Source organism: Phoenix dactylifera, unplaced genomic scaffold, assembly GCF_009389715.1.
Source record: "Phoenix dactylifera cultivar Barhee BC4 unplaced genomic scaffold, palm_55x_up_171113_PBpolish2nd_filt_p 000237F, whole genome shotgun sequence".
Taxonomy (NCBI): Eukaryota; Viridiplantae; Streptophyta; class Magnoliopsida; order Arecales; family Arecaceae; genus Phoenix; species Phoenix dactylifera.
In genome coordinates, this window is record NW_024067736.1 from 149,859 (window position 1) to 168,246 (window position 18,388).

General features: G+C 40.5%; 2 protein-coding genes across 6 annotated transcripts; one reads left to right on the forward strand and one right to left on the reverse strand.

The window, feature by feature from the left end:
* The first annotated feature begins 4,282 nt into the window (after positions 1-4,282).
* LOC103711382 (transcription factor bHLH130-like) lies at positions 4,283-7,251 on the forward strand. The gene is made up of 6 exons (XM_008797503.4): positions 4,283-5,496; positions 5,924-6,267; positions 6,342-6,512; positions 6,614-6,679; positions 6,780-6,848; positions 6,934-7,251. The coding sequence occupies exons 1-6, from the start codon at positions 4,860-4,862 to the stop codon at positions 7,006-7,008; spliced, it is 1,362 nt and encodes a 453-aa protein (XP_008795725.1). The 5' UTR covers positions 4,283-4,859; the 3' UTR covers positions 7,009-7,251.
* Positions 7,252-7,486: 235 nt separating this feature from the next.
* LOC120105222 (glucosamine 6-phosphate N-acetyltransferase 1-like) lies at positions 7,487-18,154 on the reverse strand. Of its 5 annotated transcripts, none has more exons than XR_005507608.1 (4): positions 14,776-17,584; positions 9,160-12,721; positions 8,940-9,001; positions 7,487-8,114 (listed from the first exon to the last, which is right to left on the reverse strand). XR_005507608.1 is itself a non-coding variant. In XM_039117485.1 (2 exons), exon 1 carries the CDS (start codon positions 18,081-18,083, stop codon positions 17,586-17,588), a length of 498 nt encoding a protein of 165 aa, XP_038973413.1. In that variant the 5' UTR covers positions 18,084-18,154; the 3' UTR covers positions 11,181-12,721; positions 17,544-17,585. The 5 variants fall into 5 exon arrangements, 1 of the variants encoding a protein (XP_038973413.1); XR_005507609.1 differs by having other exon boundaries at positions 8,940-9,063; XR_005507607.1 differs by lacking the exon at positions 8,940-9,001.
* Between the last annotated feature and the right edge of the window lie 234 nt (positions 18,155-18,388).

Here is an 18,388-nt window from a genome sequence, read left to right on the forward strand (position 1 = left end):
ATACATAGTAGAAGCAATGTATAAAAAAATAATAATAAGCTCGACATCCTTGTTCACTGAATTTATGATTAATGTACAATACCATATGTTAGAATGAAAGTATACTGGAGTTGTTTAGTATTGTTGCTCATTGATCAACCCTTGAATAAATGCAAGGACAAACTGTTCGACCCAGGCATCACTTTTATATTTAAAATTTTTATAACAAGGACTAATATCTGATTGCAGAAAATTTCTCTTTCACGGGAACGAAAGATTTTTTCCTATATCCAACTTTTTGACGGGCTTTTCTTTTCTATCTATTAAAGCATTCCGGATTGTTAGGGAATCATGAAAAGGATAGCTGAGAATATTTTTCCACCTATCTATTTTGTCTTTAAATGCCAATTGAGTTGAAAAAGTTTCTTACTGAAAATAATAAAACGCAATCACCGAGATGGTAGTACGGTTGGAACGAAGCTAAGCTTTTACTGGAGTGGTTCAGATTCGAAATGCGTGGACGTCGATTAAATACGGGGACCGGATGCTCCCCACCTGATTTGTCCGATGGAGTCGCCATCTGGTCTACCGGTACCTAGATGGTGTTGGTGTGATGTACTCATACATGGGGCAACTCACGGATGGTAAGGGTATGAGTAAAACTTGTCTATCTGCATCGACATTCTTCAGTAGAAAGAGGGCTCAGTGGGGGTTGCTATGTGGCTGAGGTCTTTTTTTTTTTTTTTTTTTTCCTAAGTAAAAAAAAAGAAGGAAGAAAGAAAAAAAAGAAAGAAGAAGAAGAAAGAATAAAACGCAAGCTCCCATCTTCTAGGATTCGGAGAGGTAGTTGTATTTTTCTTTCATATTCGACAAGGAAGGCATATTCTCGCTGGTAAAAGTTCAGAAAATCCATTATATTATAAAGGCTAAAATGTTTTAAAAAAATGACAAAAGAAAAAGGCGGAGTATTCTTATCATGAGGAAGTCTGGCTGCTGCTTTCCAGCCACGAAAAGAGGGGAACCTGCAGGGAAGTTAGTGCCTCTACATAATTACCTAAACACCCTTATCATTAGTTAACAATCACTGACTTACCCTTTCTAAAAGAACATCGCGGTATACTTAAATGAGTACCGTCTGATGTGTCTCCGGAATGACGGGACCCGCAAGTGCAACATCTAAACCTTGTCTGATTTGCTAAGCTCGCCAGAAGTCTCGGTGAAAGAAACAACGGTAAGAGGGCCCACTGTTTGGACGGCTATGATTGGGATAGATCCATATTTTGTAAGTCAATGGCATTTTGGTGGTTTTTATGGTAAAGCGATGGTTTTCTTGAGACTGAGCCCAGATGCCTTTTCGGCGCCAGGACGAGCCCGCATGAAAAGGTGGAGGTCATGACGGTAGTCGGAACGGAAAGCGACGGAATCCGGTCCTCCGTGATCGGCGGTCACGGTTGTGTCATCCCGAGACCCGACTGGTTCACGGGCAGAAGTCAGCCACACGCTTCGCTCGGGGCCGTCCCCAGACCGCCGTTAACGGCATCCGCTTGGGCGTCACCCCGACGCTACCGGTGCGATTTGGCCAGGGGGTGCCGTCACGTGGGAAAAAGGTGGCTTAATAAAAAAAAAAGAACCGGGAAAAAAACTGGCCGAACCGGGGCCTCCAGAGCTCGTTATTGGAATTCGTTTGCAAAAGGGTCATAGCTTGTCCGGAATTACCGAATCACCCTTTCATGCCGACGACCATTACATTAAATAGTGACATGGACAGCCCAATTGGTCCGCCAAGCTTAACCGCTGGGTGAGGACCAAGGGGTCTGATCCAATCCTGAAGTAGGTTTTGGAGGGATTCCGTGGCTGGTTATTGGGGATTTTAATGCAATCACAAGGCTTAATGAGAGACCGAGGAGGCTCTACTGATAAAATCCATATTGACCCTAATCCGAATAGATATAACTCTTCATAGATCCTCTCTACCCTGCTTGTCTAACTCATGAGAAAGATTGAACATACAAAATATTACATATGATGATACTTAGTTGCTCATTTTTTTAGTTAATTATTTTTTCTTAGTTTAAACGATATTTGACTTCTTAGAAAATAATATTTTTATTTATTCTGTATTTATTATTATAAAAAAATTAATTTGTTATATTTTTTATTTATTTGATTTGTATGCAAAAATTTAGTTTTACAATTTTACCTAATTCAATTCGTCTAATTCGCTTCATCTAACTCTATCTATCTTGTCCTGTCTCAAGACGCGCATGGGATTGGTATAGGTAATATTTTATCCGATTCGTATCTGATCTAGTCTCATCTCCAAAGATTATCCTTCGGTCAAAGTTTGACTAATATAATTGCAGCTCAAATATTTTTTTGCAAAATATCACATGGACCGCAAGTAATAGGTGAAGCGGAGGTTGGTCCTATTCTTGATCCATGACTGTCAAATTCTCAGACGATTATAAGATCTCTAATTGGTGACAAGGGACAGTAGATATTATGCTTTCACTAACCAACGGTCTAGGTCGTTTTAAGAAATAATTGAGCCTCAAAAATATGGTTGAAACCAATAAGATTCAATAAGGTTTTTTTAGTGGATTTATCAAAAATATAAGATTTAAACAAATAGAGGAGACATAATGTCGCAGGCATGGACGGTCGTGATCTGACGATGGATCAGGACTCCAGCTGCAGAAGAAGCATGGTCCACCGTCCATCTACCGCCGGGGCACGTTTCCGGACTAATTTAAAGTGTGGTGCTCCGAACCCCTCTCCCATCACCGCCACCTCTGCCGTAAACCACACACTACTATGATGGAGGCGCAGAACGCAAGCGTGCAGCTCCGCCCCAAGAGTCAAAACGCTCGGATCTATCCATTGATAAAGAATCAGACGGTCTGGAGAATCACTATCAAGAGTGATTCGTAGCAAACGAATATGGACAGAATACAGGTGCATTCACTCGGGGTGGGAAGCATCTCGCGATAGTTCGTGGAGCTTCTCGATAACGTCAAACTCTATCGGATAACTAAAAGTTGTTAAAAAAATCTAATCCAAAAATTAGGAAATGCAATGTTAACCTTTTTCTCCGGCGTGGGTGACTTTTCTAGCACCATCCGACGATTTGGGAACTGTGTAGGAAAGGAGAGTAGCAAATTGGTTTGTGCATCCCACTCGTGCTGTCTTAAGGGCATTCGGTCAATGAGAAGACACTTCCATTGGTTCAAAGGTTATGTTTTTAGGGCAAAATGTTAGGGCAATGTTCTCACCAAACGGCAATGGATAGGGTATTCTTTACCTAGGAGCTTCCATCCTCAAGCTTTTTCAAGATCAATTTTGATGGCTCAGTCTCGAATGGAGGTAGGAGGGGAGGGGCCAGATTTGTCATCAGGGGCTCAAACTGTAGTGCGGTGGCAGCGGGGATTGTCAGATTTTCGATACTTCGGTTTTTGGGGCAAAATTGCAGGTAGCCGGGATGGGCTTGTGTTATACGTGGCGGATGCTTCAGGCGAGTTCAATCCTATTGAAGGATGATTCGGCCACGGTGATCAGCTGGGTCCGAAAGGGCCCGAGCAGTGACAGAAGAGTTCATCCCCTGCTCCGCGATATTTGAATGATGTTGAGAAAGGGTGTTACATTTCAGACTATGCATGTATATCATGAGGCTAATGAGGGCGGCAGCATACGTAGCGAGTCATTCAGGAGGCACCCTATGGGCTGAGGAGGGAGAGATGCCCGGAGCACTTCCGAACTTTTTGTTTTCTGATTCTATTGGGTGTATTCGTACCCATGATGTATGAAATACTATTTTTAGCCAAAAAAAAAAAAAAAAGAGAGCAAAGGATAACAATGTTATTCTTCATAAACTCTTTTTCCATCAATTTTGATTGGAGTTTTTTTCTCTTCTTCTCAACAAAATTATAATTCACAATCTTTCTTTTGTTAAGGCAACTCATAAGCTTATTTGCACCAAAGCATTTTTCCTATTACTAGAGTTGATTTGAACCCATCTTGCTGTTTTTTTTTAATTATAATTTCTTGATAATGCTTGACGGATTGCACAACTATTAGTTTCAGTTATATTTATATTAAGAAAGATATACTATGCGAAATTGTTTTGCATAATCAATAAAAGTTAGCCATGGAGTGGCATTTTCGGAAGTATCGGAGAGTTGTAGGGATAGTTTTGTCATTCGTCGATATGTATCAGCCGACATGCGGGGGGAGAAGTGGGAATGCTCGCGTCTGCGACTCGCTCATTGGCGACGCTCTGGCATTTCTCTATCTCCCTTTTTTTCCTTGGATATAAAAAGCCGAAAACCGCTTCCTTGGTTTCGGTGCTTGGGGGAGACGAAGTCGGGAGAAAACAATTAAAAAGGGGGAGTTTAGAGAGGTCGAGGAGGACCGCTCGCTCGGGTCGATAGTGATGGTGAGTGGAGTAATGCAGAGGCTTGGAGGAGGGGGAGAGGCGTGAAAGAAACCACTTTCTCGGGTTCTTTTCATAGCTTTTTTAGAAGATTTCGTGCTTTTTTTTTTTTCTTTGTTTCCGATCGGTTTTTGGTGTTTGAGCGGGGAGAAACGGGCGAATTTCGGTTAAAAATCGAAGCTTGGAAGGTTTAAGCTCGGCTAATGGCGAAGAGGGTCAGTTGAACTGGAGCTTCTGCTGTTGTGTTGATCTGGTTTTGATTTCAATAGTTTGGGTTTGAAGAGCTGCAGCTCAAGATCTCTCCGGAAAACCTACAAAAATTAAAACTCTGCTTGCTTTCTGAGGCGGACGAGTTCTAGGAGGAGAAGAAGAGGATAAAAAGGGTCGGACAGGGGTCTCCCGGCCCGATCCGGTGGAGAGGAGGGGAGGCAGAGAAGGAGGAGAGCAAAGGATGATGTTCGGATCTCCTCCGACGGCGGCGGAGAAGGATCTGAAAGTTCCGTACCTAGCGGCAACGGCGCCTTTCAACCACACGAAAGAGGAATCCGATATCCTGCACGGCCAGCAGCAGCAGCAGCAGCAGATGAGTTCCGGCTTGCTCCGGTACCGATCGGCTCCGAGCTCGCTGCTTGGGGAGGTGTGCGAGGACTTCCTCCCGGCGAGACCCTCGAGCCTCCAGACGGAGGCCATGTTCGCCCGCTTCCTGGCGCCGGATCCCAGGGACGAGATCCGGAACAAACCGGCCTCCGCCGGCGGCGGACAGAGGAGCCCCCAGTTCGCCCCGCCGGCGCCTCCGGCGGCGGCATCCGCGACGATGGAGCACGGCGGGGCGGAGGAGCTCGCGGGCCAGCAGAGCGGCGGGTTCTCTGCTTCCCAGCTGCTGTATCACTCGCAGCAGCAGCAGCAATTGCCGAGCCCCAGCCCGGTCGAGAGCTCGTACCGTGTAGTGAGTTCGATGGCCATGGAGGCGGAGCAGATGAAGACCGCTGCCGGAGCCGCCGTTGGCGGCGATGGCGGGAACTGCTTCAATCTCATTCGGCACAGTAGCTCCCCCGCGGGCTTTTTCTCACGCTTCGATGTAGAAAATGGTAACTCTCTCCCTTGTTCTTCTCCATAGAACTGTTGCTTATTTATTGGACTAGCTTCTGTAACAGTGTATATATGGAAAAATTTCACATTTATCCGTGCAATTTAACCTGTGTCACAAGATGCAAAATCGGAAATTTTGGAAAAGTTTCTGCTTTTGGAATAAGTACGGTAGCTAAAATTTCATCCTGTTTTGCCTAAACAAATGACGCTAAGAAGACAAGGAGGGGAAAAGGGGCAATTTTTTTTTTTTTGGTAAATAAAGGGGCATTTTTTTAAGTTTAGCATTTCTCTTGTCCCTTTTTTTTGGTGCAGTTATGGCTTAGCTAATAAGAGTTCTGAACTCTCTTTTCTGTCTTTTGTTGTAATGATAAATTTTTGCTACGAAGTTTTCGGATGAAAGTAGGCTAAATTTCTATGGTTTTATAGGCTATGCGATGATGAGAGGCATCACGGGTTTCAGCAATGGGAATGGCTCCATGGGGGATGGCACAAATCCTCCAAAGGGTCAGATAAGCTTCTCTTCAAGGCAAAACTCCTCGGCCGGGCTCATGTCTCAGATCTCTGAGATAGGGAGCGAGTGCATGGGGGGACGTAGCCCAGAAGATGGTAACTTGGGAGTCGGCAATGGCGGCGGCCGGTGTTACATGCCGGGCTTTCCGGCTGCCTCCTGGGATGACTCCCCTCTGCTTTCCGATAACTACTCGGGGCTTAAAAGAGCCAGAGAGGCCGAGGGGAAGATGACCGCGGGTCTCAACCCATCAAACCCTCAGGTATCTCTTCTTGATCACCCCTGCCCTTTAGACCGGCTTCTTTCTCTAAGTGCATCTCTTTGCTTGCTTGGCAGAATGGAGATATCAGGAGCCATGCATCGGGTCTCACCCATCATTTTAGCTTGCCAAAGACCTCGTCGGAGATGGCTGCAATCGAAAAATTTATACAGTTCCAGGATGCTGTTCCTTGCAAGATCCGAGCCAAACGGGGTTGCGCCACTCACCCACGAAGCATTGCCGAGAGGGTAATTGCTCTCTTAATTTCTCGTTTGTTTCTCCATTAGTAAGCTTGGTGATTGAACCTAGGAGCATCTAATTACATATACTCACTCATTGGTTTTATCAGGTGAGAAGGACTAGAATTAGTGAAAGAATGAGGAAACTACAAGAGCTTGTGCCTAACATGGATAAGGTATTGCCACGCTTCCAATGAAACAGTAACACTTTCTTGAAACTATTTCTCCAAGAAAAGAAAGAAAAAGAACTCTCTAATTATTGTTTTGGATTCACAGCAAACCAACACTGCTGACATGTTAGATCTGGCTGTCGACTACATCAAAGAACTCCAGACACAAGTCAAGGTATCGATCTTTTGGAACCCGTTTAATTAACCTCAACTATAAAACATACTTATTTTTAATTTCCATGGTTCTTTGTTATTTGAAGACCCTATCGGAGACCCGTGCGAGCTGCACCTGTTCTGCGAGCAAGCAGAAGCCATGCCCGAACCCGGCTGTGTGAACCTAGCGTATAGAAAAGCGAAGATGGTGGAGGAGGTGATCTTAGAACCAGAGATGTCTCATTAGGGATGAACTTTCTACCAGTGGGAGAAGGCCCCAAATGAAGCAGACAAGGAGGAGGAGGGAAATGTATAGCTATCACTATTAGAAAGTCATATAGCTGCCGTTTTGTATGTATTTTCACTTTGCTCTAATTAATTATATCTCATCCACTCCACAAAGGAGTTTGCTAAATTTACTTCAAGGATGACCAAAGGGAACAAATCTGTAGTCTTCCTGAGAATTTAGGGCCACAGGTTTTCAAGTGCTACCTTCAGCAAATAGAGGCAGGTTTTAAACAGTGAACAGAGGGAGACATCCTTGTCATCTTGCCAAAAATGGCCTAGAATATACCAATGTCTCTAAACTCTATAATGCCTTTGAGTTACAATCCAAAAGTTGGCTATAAAAGATTAAGATAGCAGCATGACCCCTCCATGAATCATAAACAGTCATTACCATATATGAAGTGATTAACCGTTGGCTTCTCGAATTTTATAGGACATTATATTGACAACTTAAACCAATAAGTAGCCGTGTGTGACTCATGCTGCTAAAATGATCACATTCAAAACTTTTCGTGAGGCATGGTTTCCTTTTTCTTTCTCCCATCCATCTCCCAGGATGCAATTAGATGGGGGAAAAGGAGAGGACAGGAATAATGGGATGGGAGATTTGGGGATAGGAGAAGCTGTATCCAACTCACGGATCACGATACCCTTTAGAAAAGGAGGGATCCCCTCATTGGTGGACGTGACGGCCACGTTGCAGGGACGATCCCCTTCAGGTCCGCCACCCCGCCGTAGCGTGGAAGCCGGTCTTGGCGTCAACGTGCATCGTGACCGTTGGATGAGACGGGTCCGGTGGTCCCGCTCACGTTTCCTTGATCAGATATGGCTGGAGCCAGGAGTCGGTCGTGCTTGAGGATAAGACTTCTTTTTTATCCTTTTCAAGGGAGTCGGCGCGTGCCCAGAACGGGATACGGACGCACCTTTCACTCTGCTGGTTGGATTAGCAGCATCAAAACAAAAGGGTTGGAAGTCACAGATTTCATCATCTCGCATTCACCTGCACGGAGCATACATATAAAATATCAGCACTTAATTATTTTATCCAGAATAAATTAACTGATCCAGTATCACAGTATTAATTATATTTTTTTTTATTTTTAAAATTATATTGTAAATTATTTTTAAAGTTTTTTTACATAAATATCGAATTTTACATAAATATCCTGCCCAAATTGATATTTGCATATATAATACTATTCTACCATTTTTTTATTCTTATTTTTGCATATGTACCACGCCATCTAACACCGTTAAAAAATTAATTGTTTCAAATTAAAATGACCAAAATATCTTTAATGATAAATGTGTAAAAGAAAAATACATAAGATCATCGCGATGAAGGACACAAAAGTAATCTACAAATTTTATTTTATTTTTAATTAAAATATATATGATTTTTATTAACCGTTATATTAGGAGTATTTGTGCAAAAACAGTATTTTATGAGGGCACAGAAATAAATATAATTTTTAAGAGAATATTCACATAAATTTGAATTTTTAGAAGAATATTCATGCAAAAAATTCTTATTTTTATAATAGTTAACTTATTTTTACTATATAGGTTAAAATATTTTGATATCAATTATTATATATTAGCCTATATATATCAGATTATCATTCGAACACTAGAATTCCAGGTACTTGCATATCAAAGTGAGAATCACAATTCTTCTATACTTCTTTTTTTTTTTTGGGGCACTATGAGATACCTGAGACAGGCTAGAACCCGGGGGGAAGAAAGAGGGGCATTAATTTATCATTAGAATAGCTTAGCTGGGAAAGTAGGGGCATGAGGCTGTCCATTTGGGACTCAAATGTACCTGATGTAGATGTGGTTAGTAGATGCTTGTCTTTTTTATGTGTCTCGTGCCGATTTTAACACCTAACATAAAGGTTTAAGATCTTTATAACGGGGAGGAAAAAAATCTCTACCATACGTTATAACTGCATAGATGTCAGGAACGTCAGCATGCTCTAAATATCAGAATTGATTGAACGGTAGAGATTAAAAATGACATCCATCACCGTCATCTGACGCACCTGGATAAAGCTCCTGCCGTCAAGATGGTGGCCACTCGGTATCACACTTGTGGCAGATCAGAAAGAGGAAAAAGCTAACAGCAGATCGCCTTTGGGCTTGGTGCCTGCCCACCGCACCTAAAGGCAAAGCTCCCCACAACCATCACACCCCTTTTGAATATTGGCTATTTAAAAATATGGTTCCTAGAGGATGGGAAAAATATAGTAAATAAAAAAAATATTTTATATTTGCCTAGAATTTTTAAGGAAGAAAGATGGAAAAATATTTTTTTATAGAAATAATTTTTTTATATTTTATAAAAAAAATAATATGAAATATAAAAAAGTCTAATTTTATCGTCTGAAAATTAGAATAGTTTTTTCAAAAAAAAATTTAAGTTTTTAGATAGAATAAGATAAAATTTTTCTCTCTATTAAAGTATAACAGTTATTTAATCTAACTTTTCTAAAAATATAGATGTTCAATCAAACATAAGCTATTTAAAATGTGCCATTTTTTTCTGACCAACTAAATATGTAAAGATTATTTTTTCAGATATTATATACTCAAGCATGGTTTCCACAAATACTGAGAAAAAAAAATTCTCACAAACTGAACGGTCGTTGAGTAGCTCCTCTGCAGCGTGGAGTCATTGCCTCATCTTCGCTTGAGCAGGTTCACCCTTTTGAGTGCAGAAAGGCTTTTTTTTTTGGGTAGAGTGCAGAAAGGCTTTTTTTTTAATTAACAACTAGGTAAGAGAACATTATCATTTAGAAAAATAAAGGTAAAAGAAAGAAAGAAAGGAAGCTATCAGAAACCATGTTTTAAGATATAAAAGCCATCGTAATGATATAAAGATCATCATAACAGTTGCTTGGACCACTGGCGTCACATATGTGTCTATATATATACATATAGGCATTTATAACAGCATTTAAATAAAAGTTGTTATTTAGCATAAATACAAGAGCCGATCCAGATTTTTTTCCTTAAAAGGGCCAGTATAAAGACTACAAAAAATTATTAATAAAAAATATATGTTGAAATTGTGCTTGACCAATATTTGTAGAAAATATATTAGTCAAATTTATTACAATATAATCTAAATAACTAAGAACTTTAAAAAAAAAAGATCACAGAGAAAGAGAGGAGGTGATGAATCCTAGAATATTCAATCACTAACAAGAAATGAATAGTGAGAATACAAAATAAAAAAAATATAAGAAGGGTAATCTTATTGGAAAGATTTTATTTATTTTTTACTTTGCTTTCAATATCAATGACTTAGCTTTCGAAACTAAATGGTGGAACTTCCCTCCTGATTTCATTGAAGATGTTTTGGGGAAAATTAAGAGCTCAAAACCAGACATCAATGACAATAGGGAAACACTAATTCTAACTCTATTGTTCTTCTAATAAAAACTCCGATGGGATTTTTCCCCTCTTATTCCCTCAAAAAAAGGTACCTCTTTTAACTTAAAATGTACAATACAAAAAGGGTCAAAAGAGATAAAGTTACAAACAATATTAAAGAACAATAAAACATGAATTGCTGTTAAGATCTTATGGAAATGCATCATTATTGAAAGTCCAAAGAGATGATTCAAAATTAAGAGAACAATCCATGCGTGAACATTAAAGTCTCAAATCTCTTTCCAGAATAAATAGAACCTATGCTATAATAACAAATCATATAGCATTTACTAAAAGTTCAGATCCTTTTCAAATTCCTAAAAAATCCAAGTTGAAATCAGTGAGACTCATCTATTAGAGGATATGCATTGTACCAAATTAGGTAGGATTTTCAATGGAGTCCAAGGAGGGTGCACTTAAGAACCTATAAGAGGCCGTGGCCCCCCCTCCTACTTTTTTTTCTTTTTCCCTTTTTTTTTGTGGTACATCCCCCCCTCTCCTACTTGATCTGCCGCTCTGCTATAACAGCCATGTGTTATGACTAGAATGACAGCAATTATGCGGCATTTATGCGACATGTGTTATACTCATACCATATTCTTCAAGAAAATCTATTTAAACTTGAATGTATGAATAACAGCCTTTTATTTACATAATAACCGTATATAATATTTTCATAGAGAAGCATCACCAGAGTACATCAGCATAATTGAAACGTTGGCAGAAACAAAGCGGCATAAGACTTCCAGGGACTCCTTTGACCAAAATCCCCACAAATCCATCACAAAAATGATTCCCACAGAACAAAGGTTTTAATGGACTGTACCTTTTTTGGATCATCAGAAAACAGAATGCCTCGCCGATTTCACCATGGAGAACAAGTTTGTAAAGGACAACCAGTCTGATGGCTGGTCTTGGTACCTAACTCTGGAAGGTAGAAACAAAAGCACGTTTCATGCAAGCTGTTTTAACTTCTCAAGACACAATTATAAATTTCTTCTATAGTATAAATAAATAAATAAATAAAACTAGATTCAACTCTCTGAAACATTTAGATGAGAGATTGATTCAAATACTGTCAGAACAAGGGTAAATGTGATTCCAGCATTGTATAAATTTCGATGCAATGCACCTTACACAATTGATATGCCCCCACCACAATCTGGACTCACGATCTTGTGATCTCACATCTTAAGTCAATTGGAGGAAGCTATCATAGCTCTGCTAGATTAATATTCCGGAGTTCTTTAAAATGGTGAAGATCAAAGTCCAAAGGAAAAGATTTGGAGAATATACAAATAATTAGCAGGTTCCCTAGTTTGAACATTGATGAGCACATGCACTGAAAAACCAAACCAGCCAATGGCATGTCATATTAGGAAGAGCCACCTAATCTTGATATTTCAAGAAGAATAGATAAAGGAACAGTCGGTATTTGGGAAAAATGGAGTTTGATAAAAAAACCTTTTTCAAGCTGTATTGGTCCGTTGATGAGTGTACAGCCACCTCAACAAAATCTTCAGAGGTGGCCCAGAGAACTCTTGATCATGTACACCAACAAGAAGGATTTGAAGTAAAAGCTTTTCTATAAATATAACTTGTAAAAAGATATCACATACTGACTGTAGAATTTACAAATAAGTGAAAAGAAGTGAGAATTTAAGATAGGTTGGATTTCTCAGGAAAGAAAAGAAAGAAATCTCAAAGAGCACTGCACATTCAGATATCATAGTTCCTTGTATGTATAAAAAATTCAAACTGCTAACGTGAAATATAAGAACATCTAATATGGCAAAAAGAAAATTGATATGCTGGAACACAACGGGCAAGAGGGTAGTCCAGCTCAAGAGTTGGCACCATCTTTTCACCATAGACAAGAGCCATGAGTGGCCTGGGACCAGAAACACCCAAAACAGAAAGCTACAGGTAAGTGGTGAACAGCCTTATATAATGCAATCCACTAAAGGAAGCATGTAATGATCCAATTGAAACCTACACATGCAATATTTAGAAAAGCACGAGGGTTCCCAGCCTAAACGAGTCCTGGGGTGCATCAAAGAAGCTTCACAAGAGCACATTGGCAAGCACAACAACTTGTGGCATCCACGCCAGCATCAGCTTTCACTTTTGTGCTAGCAAATATCGGATATCATCCAGCACTAGCATCAGCTGCATCAGACAAAGCATCGGATTGAGAAGTGCGAAGAAAGTTTGAAGAAAGTAATTTTGAGGATAGTTGAAAGTTCGTATATAACAATGGCTATAGTGTAGATTCTTTAGTTATGATCAACTATTGTAGTTAGCACTTGAAAATATAAAGGATATGAAATCTGGCAAAATAATTTTCCATACGGATGCCATGCACGTGTCAGTTAACAGTGTCTTATGCTGCAAGGACCACAAGATGATGATGCTTGGGGCGACGCTCGATATTCAACTTCAATCTTGGTAATCAGTAGGAATACTGACCCACAAGTTTTAGAATGAGTGCGATTGAGAAAAGCTTTTGTAGACGAACCAAGTTCCAGAGACTCTGTTTATCTATTGTCATCATGGCAGTATGAAGATGCAGATAAAGTTAATAAAGTTGAGGATAATTTGTTACCTTGTACTGAATACTGAAATGTATACATTGTATCTTTCAAGGCCAGATCAGAAATTCAGGTGTAACTCAGCAGTCTAGCTATTCCATTTTTGCAAGACTCTGATAAGCAGAACCTTAGCCAATCAAGTATTTAGACGTGCAAGAGAGCCAAAAAAATGTATCACAAGAAAATTTAAGGGCTGCCCAAGCAGATCACCAAAAAGCCAAAAAGTGAAAAGAGCCATGAGGAAAATGACCCATTCCAATAACTTTCAACTAGACTAAAGGGTAGGGGGTGGTGCAAATTTTGTGATCAGAGGGCCCAGATTCTAGAGTCGTGGCAGCCGGAGGGAGCCCAATCTTCGACATCTCAGTCTCTGGGACGGAGCTGAGGGCAGCTTGGGCTGGTTTTTGTCGTGTTCGGCGTAAGCTGAGGGCCAATGCCATCCTGCTTGAGGGTGACTCGGCCACAGAAATTGGTTGGATCTCCGGGTGTCCTAGAAAAGCTGAGGGACACCACCTCCTGCTTCGGAACATCTGGGGTATGGCTAGTGGTGGCATTATCAGGAAAAGGCATGTCTACAGGGAGGCCAATAAAGCTACAGACTGAGTGGTTTTCTTTGTGACAAATCACTCTAAGGTGTTCTTTAGACTGGTGAGGGAGAGCTGCCTCCGACGCTTCATGACCTGTTGTATTTGACATTTGTGGATGTATTCATACTAGAATTGTACAAGTTGTCCGGTATAGCAAAAAAGAAAAAAGGGGGTGGGACTTAAAGAACCACGGAAAATTCTTGCCAAGACCCAATTAAAAGACCACTAATATTAACCACAGCCTAAAAGCAACAGTATGAAATTCTCTTCCCCTCTTCCCCTTGGTTGCATCCATTTGGGCATTGAAATGGGATAGTTCCTAGATAGTTTTGTACAGATTGATGATTTGCACCTTAAATTCCTTCGTTCTTTCTAAAGTACTGAATACTTCACACTCCTTAAGGAAGTCATTTTACTAGATATGTCCACAAGATTGTTGAATGTGATTGACCCATTTCCACCAGTCTGCCATATCTAATACCGCTTATGTTTTGTTTCGAAGGACAGGACAACTTTTTTAAAAAAATTTCCCCATTTTGCTCCGTGTAAACATTTATTGGCCAACCATTAGCCCTTTCCTGTTTCAAGAAAAGTGAGAATTCTGCAGTCTACTGTTCTCCACATTTTTGAAATATCCTGAAGCAGTCCCAAGTCTTTTTCTTATATGGCCTACTTGCACTATTGCCAAAATATTAGTTTAGAGCACCTTTACCACCACTTGTTCTATGCTCTATTTTGTCCCCATTTCCTAAAGCCTTTTATCTCAGCTCAAATTTTAAAATCTTTAAGACTATATTAAGGCACTATAACCAATCTTTTTCTAGTAACAACCACCACTGCATCTCTATCAGCCAATATGTATACAATAAGAAACAAATCATGGGAAAGATATATGCAATTATTTATCACTCCTGAAATACATATTACCTTTTTCAACATCAAACTAATGCCAGTTTTTAATACCCGAACATCAATCAGTATTTCTTCATTCATTTATGGAAGTGATGTAAGAAACTTATCATTAGGTTTAGCACCTAAAGCTTACCTTTTGCCACTCACTCCATCAATTGTCCTCCAAAGAGCACAACAATCAACAGCACAATTGCAAAGCACACAACTGGTCCATGTTTCATATCCTCAGGTAATCACAAACCTGACCAGATTGCTGCCGTCTTTTCTTGAAGCATACTTCAACCCAAAGGTGCATAGCCTTCCTCCAATTCATTTCCTCCCAAAATTTTGCTTATTATTTTTCAATATTTCCTTGCAACCCCTTCGGCATTCTTGATCTGTCAAAGGAGATATAAGTGCAAATTACATTGCTTAAGCTATCCTTCACCAAAAGCTCATATCATATTGTCACCACCTTTCACTTGAATATATTAATTATGGCATCGAACAAACCAAATTGATTCAATCTGATTTCAACTTTCAAAGGAAAATCCAGTGTCCAAGCAGGAAGATATCAACCTCATAAATCAGAATTTCAACATGACTTTCAAACTATCATTAGTTATCCCAATCCTCACCAGAACCTTTTAGTCAAGTTAGTTTGTCAAGAGACAAAAAAAAGAAGAAGCAAGGAGCACCATCTTTACCAGAATCTTTTGGTGTTTGACAAGTATTTTCCTGTACACTATCTTGTCATCATCAAACTGCGAATGATTAAGCAAAGCATCATCTCTAGCAACATTAGAACAAGAAAGATCAGGATGTATATTGATGATTTTGAACCTTTCATAAACATTCAAGAAAGCAGAGCCACTACAAAAATTAGAACAAGAGGGGAGCGTGAACATTCTCGTCTAAGGTCCTTCCACTTCCTGGATATCATCGTGAAGAGCGTCATTGATCACTACAGGTAACTGGGCAGACCTGAAATTTAAGATAGCCAATTAAGGGATTTTCCTTATGGCCGTTAAAAAAAGGATATTCCAGTGCATGAGGCTCCTGCTGCAAGATCTGGGAGGGTCAGATGTACGCAGCCTTATCCCTGCATGCAGAGAGTTCTTTTCCATATTTCTAACCCGTAACACCCAGATTTTAATGGAGGAATCTTACCATCGTCAAGGCCCACCCTCTTAATTCCCTTATTGCAATGTTACCTGAAATATTTTAGCATAGCCCTTCTAGCAACAAGTTCACAAAACAACTAGGATTCTTTAACCTCTATATAGAACTTTTCCATTTGTACATGGTAAGAAACCCGCCAAAGAAACCAACCAGCAAATAAGCAAAAAAATGTATAGACCCACTTATAGAGGTTGTTAGAATTGAGATCCACATTACTCTATCCTATTTCAGCAATTTCTAGGCCCTAATTGGATGCTAGTTCTGCTAGTTAGGGAATGATTAGTAGTTTAACCAGCAGGAGAAGAGCACAAAATGTCATGATAACTTCAATTTCTCAACATCCAAAAAGTAGGCTAATGTGGTTCACTTTATTTTATCAGGAGGGTGAAATAAAGTTAAATAAAGTTGACCAACGGAGCTTTCTCTTCTCTCTCCCTCTTCATTTTTTTCAATTTTTCCACAGCATACTACTAAGCCCAGGAATATCAAGGCACTAGTATAAAATAACTAGCCAATACCCTCACCACATATTTGGGCTCCTCAAAGTCAGCTTAATTTGGGGGGAAATATAATGATATTTAAAGAAACCTAATGAAACTCATCTGACTACTCTGGTTCCACATACACTGCTCATAAAACAGTGGAACTGGGCCAAAGGAGTTTGATAAAGGGGCTCTCAAGTCCTTTTTCTTCTTCTTCTTCTTGTTTTTTTTCTTTGGCATGGCACGTGCCATTTCAGCGGCAATCAGATCCTTATACAGAATTTCAACAAGCACCTCAAATGTGTGACATCAAATCTCTTATGACATTCTACAGTATTTCACGCATGTTTCTTTTATATCAACAGATGTAGTTCTACTTTCTGGCAACTTCATAAATGTAGGATTTCATGGCTAAATTGGTAAGTTTATGTTGGACTAAAGCCACAACTTCCTTTAGCCAAGCAATCTTCAACGTCTTCCCCTATCTCATCTAATTCTGTCAATAATAAAAAATTCTAACAAATAAAGCCCAAAAAAATCTTTAATCCAGTTGACAAACCTTTAAAATTGTATTTTAACTTAGAAAATAGAGTGCAAACATATCAAGATACCAACGGTAGCACCAACCAGAGCTTGACTACAAAGGTTGGTATCATGCTCTTCAGAGGAGGTCATGTGATTGAGTCACATTATGTGTGATATATCAATATTTAGAAAATGCAACTTATATATAGAGGTGCATTGCACAGATGTAGAGTGTATAGGACTTGATAGTTGTGCGTGGGCACGGTAATGTCATTGTAATAGCATGATGGACGCACGAGATTTCCTGGTACAGTTGTAGGTTGTATCCACAGCCTCCCGTTGATCATGGTTGGGAGAGGGCTACCCAACGGTTTTGTAGCCTAATTTTAGCCCTTGGGCTCATCTCTAAACATGTATCTTGATGGAAATGAACCAACGGTAACATCAAATTTCATATCTTTGAGATTAATCACAGATAGATCAACTACCTCCCTTGTTAAAACAATAATTAAGTGTAGGCTGCGCTATCAGGAGTTTTCAGTTCAGCCTGTATAGAATGAAATCATGCAACATTGATACCTATCAATATGTAAATAATTCTGCTCTAGGGCATAATCCAAGAATTTAGAATCAGAAAGACAAATCCATCCATTGGAGAAGAAAATTAACAAGATACATAGAAACAATTGCCAATCCACCAACAAAAAATTTACGAGGAAATAAAAGAAGTTACCACAGAATAAATTAAAGGAGGAAAACCCTAGGCTCCTCCGTATCAAAAGTAGAGCGCCATCTGGACGCTCTTCTCCGAGAAGCCGCACTTCTCATAGAACGCCCTCCGATCCGGATCGCAATCGAGGATGACCTTGTAGCAACCGGCGGCCCTGGCGTGCTCCACGAGGTACCGGACCACCCGCTGGCCGAGGCGGCGGCCGCGTATGGCGGCGTCGACGACGACGTCCTCGATGTGGCCGACCATACCGCAGCCCCGGAGGAACTTCCTCTCGATGAAGACGCTGCCGATGGCCACGATCCGGCCGGCGCGGAGATCCTCCACGACGCAGATGACGTGGTCGTCCCCGAGGGCGGCGATGTCAGCGAAGCGGGCGCGGAAGTCGGCGTCGGAGAGAGGGGGACAGTGGCTGAGCTGGGCGAGGAGTTCGACGAAGCCCTTGGAGTTGTCCGAGATCTCCAGCCGCCGGATGGGGAGGAGATCATCGTCTCCTCTGCCGCACCCGGCATCGGCCGCCGCCGGTGGCGTTCTGCTCTCCATTCTCCGCTGCTTCCGGGGTGCAAGTGACCCGATGACTGCTTTCAAGGCCTTGGAAGTCCCAATGGGAGGTGGAGAAGATTTATCAACCTACTTTACCTCGGTATGTCTGAGGTAAAAAAAAATGCCACGTACTTCCTTAATGAGTAATGACAGTTGAAAGATTTTTTTTTTTTTTTTTTACATCGGCCACTCTTGTGTGAGCATAACGTTGCATCACCAGCAATAAGATTATACAAAGTAGAAAGGAACGAAAGACATATGGATCCAAAAAATACCTTCCGAATGATGAGCAGCAAATGAGGCAA

Excerpts from the sequence above, each read along its gene's own strand:
- LOC103711382 (XM_008797503.4), top strand. The coding sequence starts at position 4,860 with ATGATGTTCGGATCTCCTCCGACGGCGGCGGAGAAGGATCTGAAAGTT. Across the intron at positions 6,513-6,613 it reads CACGAAGCATTGCCGAGAGG|GTGAGAAGGACTAGAATTAG; the intron begins GTAATTGCTCTC and ends TGGTTTTATCAG. Across the intron at positions 6,680-6,779 it reads TTGTGCCTAACATGGATAAG|CAAACCAACACTGCTGACAT; the intron begins GTATTGCCACGC and ends TTGGATTCACAG.
- LOC120105222 (XM_039117485.1), bottom strand. The coding sequence starts at position 18,083 with ATGGAGAGCAGAACGCCACCGGCGGCGGCCGATGCCGGGTGCGGCAGA.